Source organism: Molothrus aeneus, chromosome 2 (assembly GCF_037042795.1).
Source record: "Molothrus aeneus isolate 106 chromosome 2, BPBGC_Maene_1.0, whole genome shotgun sequence".
Lineage (NCBI taxonomy): Eukaryota > Metazoa > Chordata > Aves > Passeriformes > Icteridae > Molothrus > Molothrus aeneus.
In genome coordinates this window covers 27,559,221-27,576,631 of record NC_089647.1, presented here as the reverse complement: position 1 = coordinate 27,576,631, position 17,411 = coordinate 27,559,221, and the positions used below count along the sequence as shown (strand labels likewise).

General features: G+C 46.9%; 1 protein-coding gene across 2 annotated transcripts; it reads left to right on the top strand.

The window, feature by feature from the left end:
- Positions 1–2,560: 2,560 nt before the first annotated feature.
- ING4 (inhibitor of growth family member 4) lies at positions 2,561–16,547 on the top strand. 2 transcript variants are annotated; one of them, XR_010785341.1, is made up of 9 exons: positions 2,561–2,616; positions 13,342–13,413; positions 13,608–13,774; positions 13,985–14,099; positions 14,432–14,540; positions 14,851–14,998; positions 15,400–15,461; positions 15,680–15,854; positions 15,948–16,547. XR_010785341.1 is itself a non-coding variant. In XM_066569776.1 (8 exons), exons 1-8 carry the CDS (start codon positions 2,580–2,582, stop codon positions 15,717–15,719), a joined length of 750 nt encoding a protein of 249 aa, XP_066425873.1. In that variant the 5' UTR covers positions 2,561–2,579; the 3' UTR covers positions 15,720–16,547. The 2 variants fall into 2 exon arrangements, 1 of the variants encoding a protein (XP_066425873.1); XM_066569776.1 differs by having other exon boundaries at positions 15,680–16,547.
- The last annotated feature ends 864 nt before the right edge of the window (positions 16,548–17,411 follow it).

Genomic DNA, 17,411 nt, shown 5'->3' with positions numbered 1-17,411 from the left:
CTGCTGGGTTCTGCATGAGGATCCCTCCCAAGCACTGGCCTTCACCTCACAGTCCTTGGACAACATTTAAGGAGTCTCTAAGGTAACTAAAATCTGGAGGCTTGAATTTGGTATGCAGATGTTTACATTTCCAAGGGAAAACACACAGGCATCTGTAGATCAATAAAGGTTGAGAACCACTCCTGCAGACTGCTTCCATAGGCCATGCAGCTTCCCTGTGGGATGTGCCGAGGCCTAGGCAGCACCACTCATCCTGCAGGTCGTGTGTGGGACCAGGAACTACCTACAGGATTAATTGCAGGATGGAGCTGTAGCAGCAGCCTGGGCTGAGGGGGTTAGTGTGTGAGGCTGGATGAGGGTTAGACATCAGTGGTGCTGGATCTCCAGAGCTTATTTCAGCTGGAAAGCACCTTCCTGCAGAGCCATCTGCGCCCATGCTCCGACTGCAACGGGCAGAAGTGTTTAAAAAATATTCCTCCTCTCGACAAATAACTACCATGCTGACACTTCCTCTGTGGGTGAGGCTGCCTCTGGAGCCCTGAGCGATGCAGACCCTTTCTTTGACTTTGTAAAGAAAGCAAAACAAGCTTTCCAGGACTCAGAGCTCAGGAACTAGTTTTTGCTGGAATGGTAGAGTTTCTACTGCTGTGAGACCACACAGGCACACAAAACTGCCTCTCCCCTTTATTTTGCAAATTCACAGTGGCAGTTCCTGCAGTTAGAGACGCATTTGTACACTTACTGAGATTTGCTATTTAGATTTTAGGCAAGTGACTCTTTGCCCTATCTTGTATCTGCAATGGCAAAAAGTCCAGAGGGAAATTGTCTTTCTGGCATCCTCCTAGCCTTGACTTGGAGTATAGGATGGGGTTCCCAGGTGGTCTCCTAAACAAACTAGTGATGTCTAAGAATGTGTAATTTTTAACATCAGCTCGATTCAACTTGGTAGCTCCAGGCAGGATGTGTTTGGGAGATTCTGGTTTAGGACTCTGACATGGTATAGGGAGCAGATTTTTTTTTTTTTAATGTAACAGCCACATCCTTCCCCTTAATTAAGAGTATAAGGCAATTTATATGAGAATTTTGAAGTACTTCAAAGAGGCTTAACAATAATGTTCAGCTAACTGAAGCCAGCTGCTCCACATGGGAACTGAAAAGACTAAGAAATGTGTTTTGAATAATTAAAAATATGTCATAAATAACTTAAATGACTGTAGGAAGAGGAATGGAAAACTCCATCATCAGAACAGAGAGGCTCTCTGAATTAACCCAGTAGTTTAACAGCAAGATGGTTCATAGTTCAAACAGCTGCAGTTCCTTTATGTAACAGCTCCTTAGTCTTGCAGTGCAAGTGCAGGCTGCTCAAAGACTTAATCCTAGTATATCCATATAGATAAAGGCATGGTGTCTTGGAAGATCTTTGTGAGGAAAAGAGAGAAAAATAAATCTAATCACTTCTCCTTGCGGCCAGAATCTGGGAGCATTCAGTCATGAGTGATGGCTGTCATTACACAGACTGTCAAGAAAAACCAGGATGGTGTAGGTGGGTAGGCAAGAGGAGAAAGGTGGATGAAATGGTGTATTTACCAAGCCCAGTGCCTCCTAAACTGTATAGGATGCTAAATGCGTGCTGACCTCTTGAAAAACAATCCTGCATATCTTGGAACCTAAGGATCAACAGAAGTAAGATCATTTTGTCTCAGTTCCTCCATAATCACACGTGACTTCTCAACACCACACCGTGCGTGTAGCTAAGGACGGCTGGGGAGGGGCTCTACAAGTGGCTCCTGGTGTATGGTCACAAGAGTCGTTCTGGCATGATGAAGAGAAAGAGCACGGTCACATGTTTAGCTTAATTGCCTTTGTTAGTCTGTTACAAGTGTTAGGTTGTACCAGTCCCGTACAGCAGAGACCATCTCCATTCACGATACAGCAGCAGCTGCCCCGCACTGGCGGATTCCGAGGTGGATGGAAAATCACGGTAACGAGTCGGCAGCGCTTCCTCGCCCTGATCCCAGAATGGGCCGGGCTGGAAGGGACCCCAGGGTGTCATTGCTCCAACCTCCCTGCTCAAGCAGGGTCATTCAAGCCACAGCACACGGCACAGGATTGCCTCCAGAGGGTTCTCCAGTGAGGGAGACTGCACAACCTCTCTGGGCAGCCTGTCCCAGTGCTCAGTCACCCGCACAGTGAAGAAGTTCCTCCTCACGTTCAGGTGGAACTTGCTGTGCATCAGTTTCTGCCCTAGTGCTTGGCACCACCGAGGAGAGTCTCACATGCTCCTTTCAGATACTCAGAGACATGGATGGGATTCCCTCTCAGTCGTCTGAGCCTCTCGGGCTGAAGAGGCGCAGCTCCCTCAGCCTTTCCCGTAGGAGCGATGCCCCAGTGCCCCGGTCACCCCCGCCGCCCTCCGCAGGGACCGCCCGGGGCAGCCCCGCGCAGCCCGAAATGGCGGCGGGAGCGGGGCGGAAGTGCCGGGGCAGGCGGGCGGAAGCGGCTTCGCAGCCGGGCAGCGCCGCTTCCGGACCCCGCGCGCGTCCGCTCCCCGCCGGAAGCGGCGGTGTGTGGGGCCCAAGATGGCGGCGGGGATGTACCTGGAGCACTACTTGGACAGTAAGAGCCGCCGGGGCGGGGCCGAGGCCGCGGCTGAGCCGGCCCGGGGGGCACGGACGGGCCGAGGGGCGGGGCCCCGCGGGGGCCGAGCGCTGCCCAGGGCGCCCGCGGGCTCTCCTTCCCCCTCGGGCGCAGCCCGGTGCCCGGGCCGTGCGGAGAGGCCCCGTCCGTGGGGCAAGGCTCGGCTGCAGCTGCCGCGGGAGCCCTGATACCGCAGCCCCGCGGCTGGTTTGTCCCATGAGAAAGGAGCCCGGTGCAGCTCCAACTGCCCCTCGGGAGCGGGAGCTTGGCTGTCAGTGGTTTCCCGAGATAGACATCGAGCACAGATAACTTTTGGATCTGTGGGGCGGTAATTATGGTATTTTTCTACGCTGTCAGTTTACAAATGCAGCCCCGCTTTTCTGGCCGAAGAGGAGCTCTGTAAATGCCAATGAAGTTGGCAAGGTTATCAGAGCCCTCCTATAGTACCTCCCATTTTACCATCCTGCCTTAAGGTGCTTAAAACTTCAAACTCTGCCTTTTGGGGATGAGACTTTCAGTGCATGTTTTACCCACGCGTTCTTTAAATAGCCGAGCAGATCCACCGGAGGAGTTGTTTCTCAATGAGTGGGCTAATGAGTTAAGATTGAATAACCTGTTCTTTGAGGAATGCCGTTCTCACGTGTTCCTGCTGGTCTGGTGTTGGCACTAGAGAAAGGGGAGGATGTTCACGGGATGGTGTCCTTAAAGCTGCGTGGTTCTGGTAATGTGTCTTCTGCTTCACTGCACCCAGCCAGTTAAATCTCTCCCTGTCTGCTTGCATATGCATGGAAAAAATGGAGTTTGGCTCCTCAGAGGTCCTGCTACACCGGGTTTCTTCCAGCACAGAAATGATGAGGTGCCGATATGGACGCAGAGTGTCTCATTCCTTGCATCATCAGTGCTCCTTTTGTCTTTAGGAAAGAAAATGTCTCTCTAAGAATGTTCAAGAACCATAATAAATTTCAGTGAAAGCTGAAAAGAAGCTGCAGTTGGACAGGCAAGGATCTAGGAGTGCAAGGAAGGAGGCCAAAGCCAGGAAGAAGAGTTGAATGAGGAGGCAGGTTGGAGAGGAGCAGATTTGTGTTCTTGTGCAGTTCTCACTGCGTTGCAGAAGGCTGCAGTTGACTGAGGCTCCTCAGCTGGGAGGAGAAGGGCTGGGAAAGAGGAGAAAGAAGCAGATGGGCAAAGAATAAGTGCACAGGGAGGATGCAGGGTTTTCCTGCTGGGAGGGCAGAGGTGTGTTTTGGGTAAGAGCTGCAGAGCAGAGCTAAAGGAGCAGAAGCCTGGGATCTGCAGTTGATGAGCAGAGACAAGCAGGATGCATCCCTGAGTGGGCAGAGGTACTGCAGGTGCACAGCTGGAGAGAAGGGAAGGCTGGTGGCTTGAGAATGCTCCTGCCACAGTCAAACACCTCAGGATCATGTCATCACACTCAACTGAAATCAGCCAGCCTGGGAACTCCTCTTCCTCTCCTGTACAGGCATGCAGAGGAAATGGCAAAGTCTTCTCTCTCAGCTGAGGTTTGTGGTCCTGAGATTGGATTAGAGAGTCTCATCCTGGTGAAGGTGGATATTAATACAGGAGAGTCACTGTTATGGTTGAGGTGTCTTGCTTAAAAAAATAATGAAACTGATGTGCACAATCTAAAAGCCCTTAAAACCATCTGGTTATGAAGATTTTAGGAAGAACAAAACATTCATTCCTGTGATGGTTTAGCCTTTTTTGCTTACCCTTAGATCTCTAAGGCCTTTTTCAGGTTTGTCTGGTGCAACATTACTTGCTGTTATTAGCCACTCATAAGATACTTGCTGTGCTATTCCAGATTTCATTCAGGAAAGCACGAATGTGTTATGAAACTTGGCATCAAAGAGCACCCATCACAGTCTTCAGTAGGTTAGGCTGCTCATAGGTAATGGCATATATTTCTAATTACCCACACTGCTCTCCCCTAATACTGCTCTCCTCTCCTGGCCTTCTGCCTGAGCTCCTCACTCTGTCGAAATGCATCCAGTGTTTTAGACACAAATCTTCTTGATGCTAACTGATTGACAGCATTCAGTTTCCTACTTGCTGCTCCACTTTCCCCCCCCCCCCCCCCATTATTTCAGTGTTTTAAAAACATTCAGTTCCATTTTAAAGTAGTTCACTAATATCCTAAAAATTCCTGAAATTTGATAAACGGTCCAGAACTTTGGGTAATCTCTTATAAAAAGTGTCTAATTCTTAATTTACACCTGTGTCTTGGAACAGAATTCTTTTAGTAGCACAGTGCTCTTGCAGATCCAGTTTTCAGTTGAATGTCTTTTTTCTTCCCGTAGAGATTCTCTTTCCTGTGTTTTTCTATCTGGATCTGCTCAGGGAATGAATGAGGAATGTGTGATGAAAGAGGGCAGTTATTTGTAGGACCTCTTCATATCTTTGAATAAAGGAAGGTGTGTAAGGAATTAAGTGAAAATTATAGGGAGAAAAAAGGTGGCCTCCTGTTTGAAGCAACTGAATATCACTCTGCCAAAGTGAGTTTGGTGGGGCTTTTTTATGTTGTGATTCCCACTTTGTACAGGTTTTCCTTGCTTGGATTGTACTTCCCTCAGATTATGAGTGGAAATTTTTAGTCAGGGGAGCAGATGTGGAGAATGCTCATAGCTGCAGCTGGAGTCTGCTTTGAACAGATAATTCTGAAAAGTCATGCTCTGAAGCATTTTTGCACACTTCAAGAGGAGAGTTTGTAATTAGCTGGCCTTTTGGCTTTAATCTCTTGGCCTCAGTAAATGTTGTGGCCTTCATGCTCTTGGTGAGGGCAATGGGCCACTCCAGTGCAGCATTGTGAAAACACTTTATTGTCACTGCAGGAAGCACCTTGAAAAGCTGGCTACAAAGTCAGTTTTCAGTTTGAGCTCTGGGTCTGAGCTTGTGACTCTGTGTTGAGCAAAGAGAATAAAATAAAACTTTGAATCAGTGCTCAGTCACTGGGAATGAGAAACACCTTGCATGAAACATCATGTGAGTAGGTAATTAAAAACTGTATGTTAAAATGCATAAGCAGTCTGACAAAGTTAGGCACACAGCCCCAGTTGCTTCAGTTCATATATTTTGAGCCCTCTACTTTAGAAATCTAAAGTTGATTTTTTTGTGGACTAGCCAAGTTAAGAAGAGTTCTCTTAGTAAAAGGTGTCTAGAAGCTTCTTAGGTCAGGTATTACAGCAGCTTTCAAGTCTTGCTGTAATTTGAAACTGGGTTTAGACCTAGGATTAGGCATGCCCTTTCCTTAGCTTTAAGCTGTTAATTACAAAGCAAATCTGTCTGAAATGTGTTATGCTCTTGGCAGATACTTTTGCAGCAGAAAAATACACACATTCCTTCTGTGCTGAGCATCCTGACAGAGGAACTCCATATCTTGTCTACTCTGATCACCTTCATTCCTTCATCCTGCTTACTGAGCCAAAGGATTCAGGGAATGGGAGAAGAGGAATGTGTCTTGTTCCACTTTTCTTCCTGAGTGTTTCTCTCCAGTGGCTGAATTTAAACATAAAAAGATTTCCATGTCTTCAAATATTGTTCTCCTTCTGGTTTCTAAAAATCCAGAAGGAGAGGGGAGAAAGGTGGATAAAAAAGTGCTTTCCCTCAAGCAGTAACACCATGCAGCTTTAGTAAAGGAAAACCTATGGGTGCAAAGGAGTTAGAGATGTAGAAAAGGATGGAAGAAGAAGGAAGAAAACAGTATTTTGTGATTAAGAGGTGGAATGTGCATAAAGACTCATGAGAATAATTTGTGCTTGCTTTAGTTTGAGTTCCTGTGTTTGGCTCAGTGTTGGCCCTCGAAGGAGGTTAGAAATACTGCTGTGGAGGTGATGGAGATGGCAGGCTGAGATGAGGAGACCTCAGCTGGTAAGGTAACATGGTGCAATGTAGTCAATATACCTTGGGTTTTTCCCTATTTTACACTGGTTAGGGAGGCATTGAGTTTCCTTTGCTCCTCTGCATTTGTCAGTAGGCACACAGAGGTGCACCCCCACGGGGCTTGTCACTGCTAGAAAACTTAAGCCAGCACAAGCACAGAGCAATGAAAGCAGCACATGTCCTCATGGAAGTCATCTTTCTTCTACAACTGGCATGGGAATGTCCTTTTGCTCCTTGATAACTAGCTAACCTAGTAAAATAGGATTTTTCTTTTGGAATGGCCACATCTGTCTGGATTTTCTTCTGTACAGATTCATCAAATGAGGGTGTGATGAGTATTGTCATCTTAAGGCTCTTAGAGGGCTTGGGTGTGATGGTGGAAATTGCTGTAGGCAAGCCCTTGTTTTCTTCCCAGACTTGGCTGTGTTCCAGTTTCCTCAGCAGTTCTTTTATCCCTTGCATTCCCTACCTCCATTACTCTTATCCCCTCCCCAGTGTAGCATGCAGCCATACCCCTGGCCCTGCCTCTACAGTTTCTCACATCATTCTTTAGAAATGCAAGTCTCTTAATAAATCATTTCTCTGCTTGTCACTGTTCTGGTGTAGTGAAAGATGCCTTTCACCTTTCAGAGACTTTGGATTAGTTACACCTGTGATGCACCACACATGATCTATGGAAAATTACAAAAGATTTCATGCAGGGGAGAGAATTTGGTGATTCATAGGCATCATTTGTTTCTTTGTGAAAGCTACTGGCACAGCCCACACTGAGCTGATACATTTAATGACCAATTCATTTAGAATTGGTTTTGTTGTTGGCTGATATTTTTATTGGAGCTGATACAAGATAGCTTTACGTGGCAAAGCCTGCTGTGTTTTCTCTGTAGTTCTTCACTTACCCAACTGCAAATCTGATGTCATTGTTTTGGCAAACAGCCCTGCGGTCTCTTTGGTGGTTGTCCCTGCCTTTGGAGGTCTGTGGCAGGCTGGAAATGCCAGGAGTGTTGCCAGTCTCATTCATTGTGTCAGTCTTCCAAGCCCTCCAAGCTTTTCAAATTCAAGGTTCATCTTTGATAAGAAAGATCCCTTTTCTGACACTTAACAACATTCCCTGCTATCTTGTCTGTGGACGCTGTAGCATTGAGCTACTGTAATAAGACAACAAAAAGAGCCCTTCCTTCCTAAGAAACAGTCCCACACTTTGGGGGAGTATTGGGTTTCCATGGCTGACTGTCACTGCTGACTGGTGCCCATTTCTTTGGACAGTGTCTGAAGCAGATGTGCTTGGGTGGACTGGTGTGCGGTGCAATGCCCCAAAGCTTGGGATATGTGCTATGGCCACGGAATTCCTGGGTGCCTGTGGCTAAATCAGCCTGCCATGCACCTAAGCACCCTCTCTGTAAAACTGTAGGTAGGGTTAACCCTTGCCAGGGTGTTAAGGATAACGGTACAGGTTAGGATTTTTTATTGCAGCAGGGCTGAGTCATCTCTGAATCGAGGGAAATTGTGCTCAAGGACCAATTTCAATAAAGGTGCTTGTATAAAAGTTTCAATAAATACCTGTGTAGGAAGGTGATTGATTACTTGAGAGCACAAGACAGAGTAGCAGCAATAGTTTAAAAGGGTGATACACTCTGAAAAAGGAGGGATATAAAAGACACCCTGCCCCCTAATGAGGGAGCAAGGAAGCTCCTGAAGATTGCTGCAAGCCACTTGTCCTGCAGTGTACTTCAAGTGCTGCAAAATTATGAGAATCATGGAGTACCAAAAAGTCCAGTGTGGTTCCCCAGCAAGATCCCAGCCAGTTTGCAGTCCTGGGGGGCAAAGAACTTACCCTCTCATTGTAGCAGTCCCTGGCACAAGAAGGAATTTTTTAAATTGCCTTTAGCAATGTGGTGTCTAAAGTGTTTGCTGAAATCAAAGCTGTTAAATAAAGCAACTGTGGTTATGTTTCAAAATGTCTTTTCCCATTTTTTAATAAAATTTAAACATGTCTCTAAATGTGGTGGGTGAACAGATGTCTTGGGGAAGGTACTGTGTTTGGATGGTCCTTGGTGCTGTTGATCTGTTTTTAGGACTTTGGGCAGCACAGATCCATTGTTTGGCACAGCACAGACATGCTGCAGAGGTTTGAAGCACAGTTGAAGTTATCAGGCTGTGTAGGCTTGCTCTCTGCGTTTGTGTGTCACAGTTAACATCTGAGTTAAGGAGCTGAAGTTTAAATGTCAGTTGCCTGCACCTGACAGCCCACATGTGTTTCTAAAAAGAAGTAAATAAAATGATAATTATTGAAGAGGGAAAAAAAGGTGGTGTTGGATTCTGACTTTTGGAGAGAGAGTGTGTGGTTCTGAAGGGAGAAGACAGCATGGTCATGGATGCCTGTGGAAGAATGAACAGGGGAAAGAATGACAAGGAAAGAGGAGAGTAAAAGAGATGACAGAAGAATGGGTTAGTGAAGGGATAACATGTGAGGAGAGAAAAAACGAAGGTAGGTAGAGAGACTTTACCTTGTGATCAGAAATGGAAACAAGGTAAGAAAAGGAAGGGATGAAAAAGATGCATTCAGCAGGAGAGAGCTGCACCAGTGATTTTCAGGATAATCAGACCATGAGAGGAATCAGTAGGGCTGCACCAGGCTTCTGTACGGATCTGTGCAATGAGTCCGTTAGGAGAAGCATTGCCAGCAGGTCGAGGCAGGAATCCTACCCATCCACTCAGCCCTGGAGAGGCTCCTCTGGAGTGCAGTGTCCACTTCTGGGCTCATTAAAGAGAGACCTGGAGCTCCTGGAGCCTGTCCAGCAGAGGGGAATGAGGATGATTTGGAGACGAGCATCTCTCTTGTGTGGGAAGGCTGAGGGAGCTGGGCCTGTTCAGCCTTTAGAAGAGATGACTGAGGGGGCTCATCAGTGTCTATAAACATCTGCAGGGAGGGTGTCAAGGGTGGATCCAGGCTCTTCTCAGTGGTGCCAAGCACTGGGACACAGGGCAGTGGGCAGAAACTGACGCACAGGGAGCTCCAGCTGAACATGAGGAAGAATTTCTTTACTGTGTGGGTGACCAAGGAGAGATTCCCCCACTGAGGTTGTGGTGTCTCCCTCTCTGGACATATTCCAGCACTGTCTGGAGGCAATCCTGTGCCACGTGCCCCAGGCTCTGGGGTCACCCTGCTTGAGCAGGGAGGTGGGGCTCCATGATCTCTGTGGTCCCCTCCAGGCTTACCCATTCTGTGATTCTGTGACACAGTTGCATTACTGCCAGCCCAAGCTGCTGGCCTTGCTAGCACTTTATTCCCTGTACATTTTCGCCATCCTCCTGTTCCTCTCCTCCTGCTGTGCCATTTCTGTGGAAAGAGGACCTCACTTTTCTTTATTTTTCTGTCTGTTGTTGCATATCATCACTCTTCTCTAGTGATCAAAGATGTCTCTAGGGTGTTCTTTCTTTACAATTATCAGTTTCATAATCTGAGAATTACGTGGGTATTTTATGACAGATAGTATTTAGTCATGATGATTTTAGGTGAATCTTACTAAGATGAAAACAAAATTAGTTGAGAGGAAAAAAAGGAGAAAAGCAGGAGGAAATGAAATTACATAAATAGGATGAATATTTTTTTAGAAATAGCGAGGAAAAGTATGGTGGTAGGAATGAGGAAATGGAGACTCAAATCTAATTTTTTTTTTTAATGGCACTTAGAGAGTGATAATGTCTGGTAGCCAGCACAGCACAGGTCAAGCAATTTCAGCAAGTGTTCTGTCCCCTGTGATAAATTCTGTGAGGCAGAGAATCACTTCTGTTTAAGGCTATGCAAGAGCTTTGGAGTTAAGCTGCAGATAGTAGAAAACATCCCCACAGCTAGATTAAGTTATGTACCATACAAATAGTTTGTTGCTCAGTTATAACTTGCTTATCTGCAGCTTTATCTTGTTATGCTTTTTGTTATTGCCAGACTCTCTCTGGATCATAATTTGTAATGGTCTGCTCAGCTTCCTTCCACGTTCAGTTGAACAGATAAAGTATCTTTGTAGCAGTTCTGATTATAAAGTCACTGTACTGTCACTTGTTTCATTTTCTCCATTTATTGACGAAGCAGTGGCAGAACATTTGTCCAATAATAGATTTGCAGAGTGGAATGTTTTGCTGTGGTTTTAGGAAATCATTTTGCTGGTTTTAGCAGGGAAGGAATTCAACTGGCAGGGGTTTGTCTCGTCAGCCCCAGTGGAAGCCTGCCCAGCTAATGAGCCTCTGGAAGATCATGGCTCAGATGTGCATAAATGATCTGCCCATGGTGCCTGAGCTGAGCATTTGCTCAGCCAGAGCCAGAGCCAGGTGACAGCCCTCCCCACACTGCCAGGGCCAGGTGACAGCCCTCCCCACACTGCCAGGGTCCCCAGGAGCAGGGGGCTCTGCACACCTGGAGGCAGGAAAGGAGTCACTGGCCTGGCTGAGGGGCTGGCACTGAGGGGAGCAGGCTCTGGGGAGAGACGGGCTCTCAAGGGTGGGGGCACAGGCTGAACAGACAAGTAGAGGCAAAAGACAGACAGACAGATGTTGTCCAGACCAGGGCATGTGCTGGCATCAGTGGTGGTGGCAGATTTTTACAGTGATGGCTGTAAAAACTAGAGCACAGTTCCTTTCAGGTTGTGTAGCCGAATGAAACTCCTGCTTGAGTTTCTCCTGGTGCAAGAATGTCACTGTGAAATGTGACCCTAACCTCATGTGGGGCTGTTCTGCCCGCACAGCAGCGTCCTACTGGCTTTTGTGCTGGCTCAGGAGCTTGCTCTATGTAAAGGTTTCTAGCCCTGCTGAGGGAAAGCTGACAGTACCTGGTGGAATTTGTGCTTTTACCATCTGTCCTTTTCAGAAGAGAAAAAGAAATTACATTAATCTTTTCTAAAAACCACAAAGTCCAGAATTTAGAAGCTGTGATCTTCCAGGATTAATAAACTCAATATAAATTTGACATATTGTGTGCAGTGCAGGAAGAGCTTCTGTTTTCCTCTGGAGGATACCTGTCTTGTCTTCTGCAGCGGGTGCTTTGGAGAGGAATGAAAAGCAGCGTGCTGCAGTATGACCCATGTTTCATTTGCTGTATAAATTGAAAGGTTTAGAGTTGATGAGGCTGGGGATTGCAGGAGAGAAAAAGGCATGGTCTCTAGATTCCCAAGCTGAATTTCATCCCTGCCACAAGCTCCCTCTATAAGCAATAATAATTTTCAGCATTGTGTCCCCGTCGTGTTCTGAGATGCTTTTTTGAACCATAGGGATGTAATCCAGTAGTCAGCTGCTTAAACCTTGTGTGAAGTCTGTCATGCTGAACAAACATGGAAGTATCAAATTCAGGATGTGCCTACAGACTTCATTTTGCTGCTTAGTAATTTTTCAGAATTTGAATTTGCACTGCTAACTGTCCTTGAATGCAGAGAGGTGATGTGTATGTGCTGTGGATTATGTATCTGGGTACTCAAGGACACCTACCTACCACCTGAGCATTTCTCAGGTAACTAAATCAGAAATGGCAACAGAAGTCTGTTAAATCAACAGCTTGATTGCTCCTAAGTATTGTGCATGTAACTTCTTATTATGCTGTTTGGGCAAAAATCTAAGTAAAAGGAACAACTTCAGTGCTCAGCAAGGCCCACAGTTGGTTTTACCTCTTATAGGAATTAATTTCACGTCCTGTTATGTAGTACTTGTTAAAACTTGTTAAAACCTTCCCCTTGCATGCAGAACCTTCCCTGTCAACTGGTTGCTCTTCAGGGAAGTGGAAAGGCATTCATTGCTCTAGAAATATGATCAGACAAAATGGAGATTGCTGCCTGGACTATGTGTTGGACAGCTTTGGTGATGGCCAGACACACCTCCAGTTGCACTCCATGTGAGCTGCAGAGCGAGTTCAGGAAGCTCAGACGTGCTTCTGTTGTGTCTGTGAAGAGTTTTCCCCAACATCTTCTTTTTTAAACCTTCAAGAGAGATTTATTATTTTCATTAGGTATAAAGGTGACAGTAATCAGGCTTAGACTTCAGGTTAATGCAGTGACACTAGATCTCATTTTGACTAGGCAGGCATGGAAAAATGAGAATTGTTTTTACCAGCTTTGCCAGTTGAGCATCTGGTGATGCCTGGGGGGTGAGTAGCATGGTGCATTGAAAATTAATTGACTATCAACCTCACATTGCTCATTCAGAGCCCTACAAACGTTTATTATTCACGATGTGTGGCATCCTTCCAGGTGTTGGACACACCACTCTGAGATGACAGCGCAGAAGGCACCACAAGTTACAAGTCACAAGGGGTTAAGAGTGCTCTCTGTTCCCCATCTCAGACTTGATCTTTGCTCTGCCCAAAGTGTCTGCTGTCCCCTGTATGTTAAATGAATGCATTAAACAGACTCACTTTTCAGTGAATTAGCATTTGATCAACCTAATTTTTACATGCCTGTGTAGAAATAACTAAATGGCTTTATTTACCAGCTGTTGTGGTGTTTTTTCATTACTGAGTGGAGTTTTCGGATGGAGATGTTGTGTTATAATGAGTGACACTCATTAGAGATTTTGGGTTTCTGCTTTCTTAGTGTGGACCTTTCTGCTCAGCAGCAGTTTTCTGGTAACTAATATGTATTCTAGAACTATGTTTCTGCATTAAATGTATCACATTTTTATAGTCTGTCTCCTTCGGGGCCAGCAACAAATGGAAGCAGGCTGATGTGCACCAGGGGGGTGTGTGTGTGTGTGTTATTGGTTAGCCTTGTTCCTGCCTTGGCAAGGAACAAGGATCTGATTTCTCCATGTATTCTCCTTTCTCTGCAGGTATTGAGAACCTGCCATTTGAATTACAGAGAAACTTCCAGCTCATGCGAGATCTGGATCAGAGGACAGAAGGTGAGGATTGGGAATGGTTTTGTTGCCAAGACAAGGAGTATGTAGCTTGACCAGCTATTCTTTGCTTTGCCTTTGTCATAGGGATCTCCAGGCAGGGGAGGAGGCCTGGAGCTGCTCCAGTCATTGACTCTCTCCTGATGGAGAGCACTGTGGTGGGTGAGGTGTTTGTGTATTTAATGTTTCGCTTCTTTCAGACCTCAAGTCAGAGATCGATAAGTTGGCCACGGAGTATATCAGCAATGCACGGACTTTGTCTTCAGAGGAAAAACTGGGGCTTCTCAAGCAGATCCAGGAGGCCTATGGGAAGTGCAAGGAATTTGGGGACGACAAGGTTCAGCTGGCAATGCAGACCTACGAGATGGTATGAAGGGAAGTGCCTCGTGCTTATCATGTGAACGCCCACACTAAAGCCGCCCATCTCGCAAGGCCCTGGGCTCTCATTTTTAGGCCATGCCCACTCTTGCTCCTCAGCTCTTTAGTGCCAGCCCCCTGCCCCTTTGTCCCCTGTTTGTCCTCCCTCTGCCTTCCTGGGCTCTGTCCTGTGGTAACCCCTTCCCTGGTGTCCTTGCAGGTGGATAAGCACATCCGGCGGCTGGACACAGACCTCGCTCGCTTTGAAGCAGACCTGAAGGAGAAGCAGATAGAGTCGAGTGACTATGACAGTTCTTCCAGCAAGGGCAAGAAGAGTGAGTAGCACCACTGGGCTGCACATTGATTCAGGAGGCAGCCAAGTGACTGTGGAAGTGGTGGGGATGAAGGCAGGCTCTGGAGTGGTGCAGATCAAAGACTGTTGCGCTGGAGGCTGAAGGACAGGTAAAAAGATGGTGACTGGGCTCTTCTTGTGTGAGCTTATTCAAGGCTGCTAGATAAGGGTGTGGTGATGTGGAGATGTGGTGCATGGCCCAAAGCCAGTACGCATTCCAAAGCAGGAGTGTGCTTTGGTGCTGCAGGGGTTGTCACTGTCAGGTGTCTGTTTTGGTGGGGTGACAGATGCAACACCTTTTTCTCTTCTTACCAGAGGGCCGAGCCCAGAAAGAGAAAAAAGCTGCCCGTGCTCGCTCCAAAGGGAAAAACTCTGATGAGGAAGCACCAAAAACTGCCCAAAAGAAACTGAAGCTCGTCCGCACGTAAGTGTTGAAGGGACTTGAGAGAATGAGAAGCAGCACTGGAAATCAGACCAAGGCAGGCCTAGCTAGGCTTCCCTGAGATCCCCAGACTGGAAATGTGTGTCCTCTGTCCCTTCTTGGGAAGCAAGAGGAAGGAAACTTGTTTATTCTTTCAGGGGAGTGTGGGTTGAAGGGAAAAGCAGGTCCCCTTGGGTGTAGGTACTTAAATAAGAGAAGTATCTGTCTCTGGCAAACAAGGGCACTGTCTTGGGACACACAAAGGTACTCAAAGCCAGTTACTTTGCTGACTTGCTTTATTCCTGTTCTGCAGTAGCACAGAGTACGGGATGCCTTCTGTCACCTTTGGAAATGTGCACCCCTCGGATGTACTGGATATGCCCGTGGACCCCAATGAGCCCACTTACTGCCTCTGCCACCAGGTCTCCTATGGGGAGATGATTGGCTGTGACAACCCAGATGTAAGAGCCTGCTCATGGTGGAAATGGGGGGAATGGAGTGGAGATGAGTCCTGCATGGAAAGTCTTGTCCTGCTTGGGTGGGCCCTGGGACAGCAAGCAGTGACAAGGAGAGGGCTTACCTCAGGTAGTTGGGATGGCCAGAGGTGTGGCTCGCAAGGACCTCTGAAGTGCCTCTCTCTTCAGGGTTTTCCTTAAAATGTTTTCTTGTCCCTAAACTTAGCAAGGGAGAAGAAGGGGTGTTCTCCTTGCTAACAGTGTGTAGGTTGGGTGTGAACATTCAATCCTTGATCACTGCTAGGGATTTTGGAGTTTGTGATTAAATGCTGGGAAACTCTGGTAGCCCAAAACCAACAATTTCAAAAGGAAACTGCTCTTTAACTGGCTGCTCTTCATCCCAACAGTGTTCCATTGAATGGTTTCATTTTGCCTGTGTGGGTCTGACAACAAAACCAAGAGGAAAATGGTGAGTGAAGCAACCTGGGGGACCCATTTGACCTTTGGAAAGGGGAGGTCCTTGGTGGCAGGGAAAAAAGTACTATATATACCCACTGAGAAGATATTATTAAAGGGAAAATTTGAATTAAGGCTTTGTCAGGGACCTTGGAAAAGGTCTTTTGGGACTATGCACTTGAGGCTCATGTCATGCCCTAAATGTTGGCTTTGTACTTCCCTTTCTAACAGGTTCTGCCCTCGCTGTTCCCAGGAGAGGAAGAAGAAGTAAATTCACAGGAGACCTCAGTACTGCTGCAGGAGCTCTCTTCCCCCTGCCAGGGCCTCGTCCCAGTTTCCCCAGCCCTTGGGGCCTTGGTTGAAGGGAAGTCTTGCCCTGTTTGTGGTTTGGGCCATCCCTGGAATGGTGTGTACCCTCACGGTGGTTCCTGTGTGTTCTGTATCCCTGGTTGCTTCTGAGTCCTTAAGGGAGGCCCTCTCTGTGTACTATTCCAAACAGGTCTCTGAACCTCAAAGGGAATGAATGAGGGCACCAGGGTAGCCACCAGATTCCCAGGGATTCAGGTAGCCCCTGATTTTCCTTGGCTTTCCTTCAGCCTCCTCAGAGTTCATTGCCTGTTCTCTGCTTAGAGAACAAGGCTATGGGATGGGGGAAGGAAAGGAGGTAAGTCTTCAGCATTTTAGGTCATTCATTTTCCTGGATCTTTTTCAGGAGAGAGGGAGTAACCAGGCTACTTCTTAATCTAGTGGGCTGGTTGAGAGACTGAAAACCTGATGTGCTCCCTGTCTTTAACCATTCCACTGCTGGCATTGGGCAGCCTCTTTTGTTGGGGAGAGGAGGAGGCAGAGGGATGTTTAGAGCTAGCTTTGTCTCTCTTATTCCTGGGGTAAACCTGCTGGTCTGGGAAGCACTCTGTGTGAAGGAGGAAGAATTTCTGACCACGTGGGGAGAAACAGCTTGGTCCAGTCTGTCTTCCGGCCTCAAAATTCTGCCTTCCTCTTGTGTAGCGGTGCTTCTCCTTGGCATTGATGGTGGGAAGTTTGGGGATTCAGCTCCCACTTGTATAATACAGAATGAAATAAAATTCATTGAAACCAATGCTCTGTCACCTTGATGTCACTTCCAAAATTAACTGCAGCAATCGCTCTCTAGTTTTTCTTTCTTAGCTCTGCATTTATTGTAAATGGTGAATGTGGTACAGCTTTTTCATGTAGCAATCCTGTCACTAAAAGGTGACATTCTGCATAAATCAGGCTTGAAAATGTACCTAATGTACTTGCAGAAAGCTACTGAGCTTTCTGGTGGCTGTGAAAAATTCCTGCCCCTGCAGTCATGCCCTCACAAGAAGGTGAACGTTTATTCCCACTATTGTTTGATCATTTACTTCATCAGTTGCTTTCTCTTAAATGAGGAGGAGTGGAGGTGGCAAAGGCCAACCCTCACTGTCTGTTGGGCAGCACAGCTGAGAAGCCATCAGGACAAACCATGTGCCTCCAAGAAGGTGGATAGGTTTTCCAGGCACACTGATAGCTTGCTTCCCAGAAGGTGACAGTCACCTTGTCAGAAACTCTGGCTGCTGTTACTAACATAACATTATAGGGCTCCAAAACAATTCCAGAAGATCTGCAGTGTCTGCAGATAACTGTGAGGAGATGGCCCATACTGGAGCTCCTCTTTATGAATTCCATTGGCACAGCCTGGAGACTGACAAACCAAGTCGTCTTCCTCCCTGTGGTCTGCTCACCAGGAAGGTTTAAGCCTTTCACCTGAAACATGGAATGTTTTCCTCACCCAAATTACTTGTATGAGGATCCATGGAGGATTTTGCTGGTTTAGTTATGAAGCCAAAGCTCTGCTCGGGTTCAGAGGACAGTGTGGGCTAAGATCAGTGCTACTCCCACCTTGTCATTGCACGGGCACCCTGGCAGCCCTCAGCTCAGAAGCTGGTGCTGTTTTCTGTTC

Bases quoted from the DNA above. Each gene is read 5' to 3' on its own strand.
- ING4 (XM_066569776.1), top strand. From the start codon at position 2,580: ATGGCGGCGGGGATGTACCTGGAGCACTACTTGGACA. The intron at 13,414-13,607 runs GTGAGGATTGGG...CGCTTCTTTCAG, and splicing joins TCTGGATCAGAGGACAGAAG to ACCTCAAGTCAGAGATCGAT. The intron at 15,462-15,679 runs GTGAGTGAAGCA...CCTTTCTAACAG, and splicing joins ACAAAACCAAGAGGAAAATG to GTTCTGCCCTCGCTGTTCCC.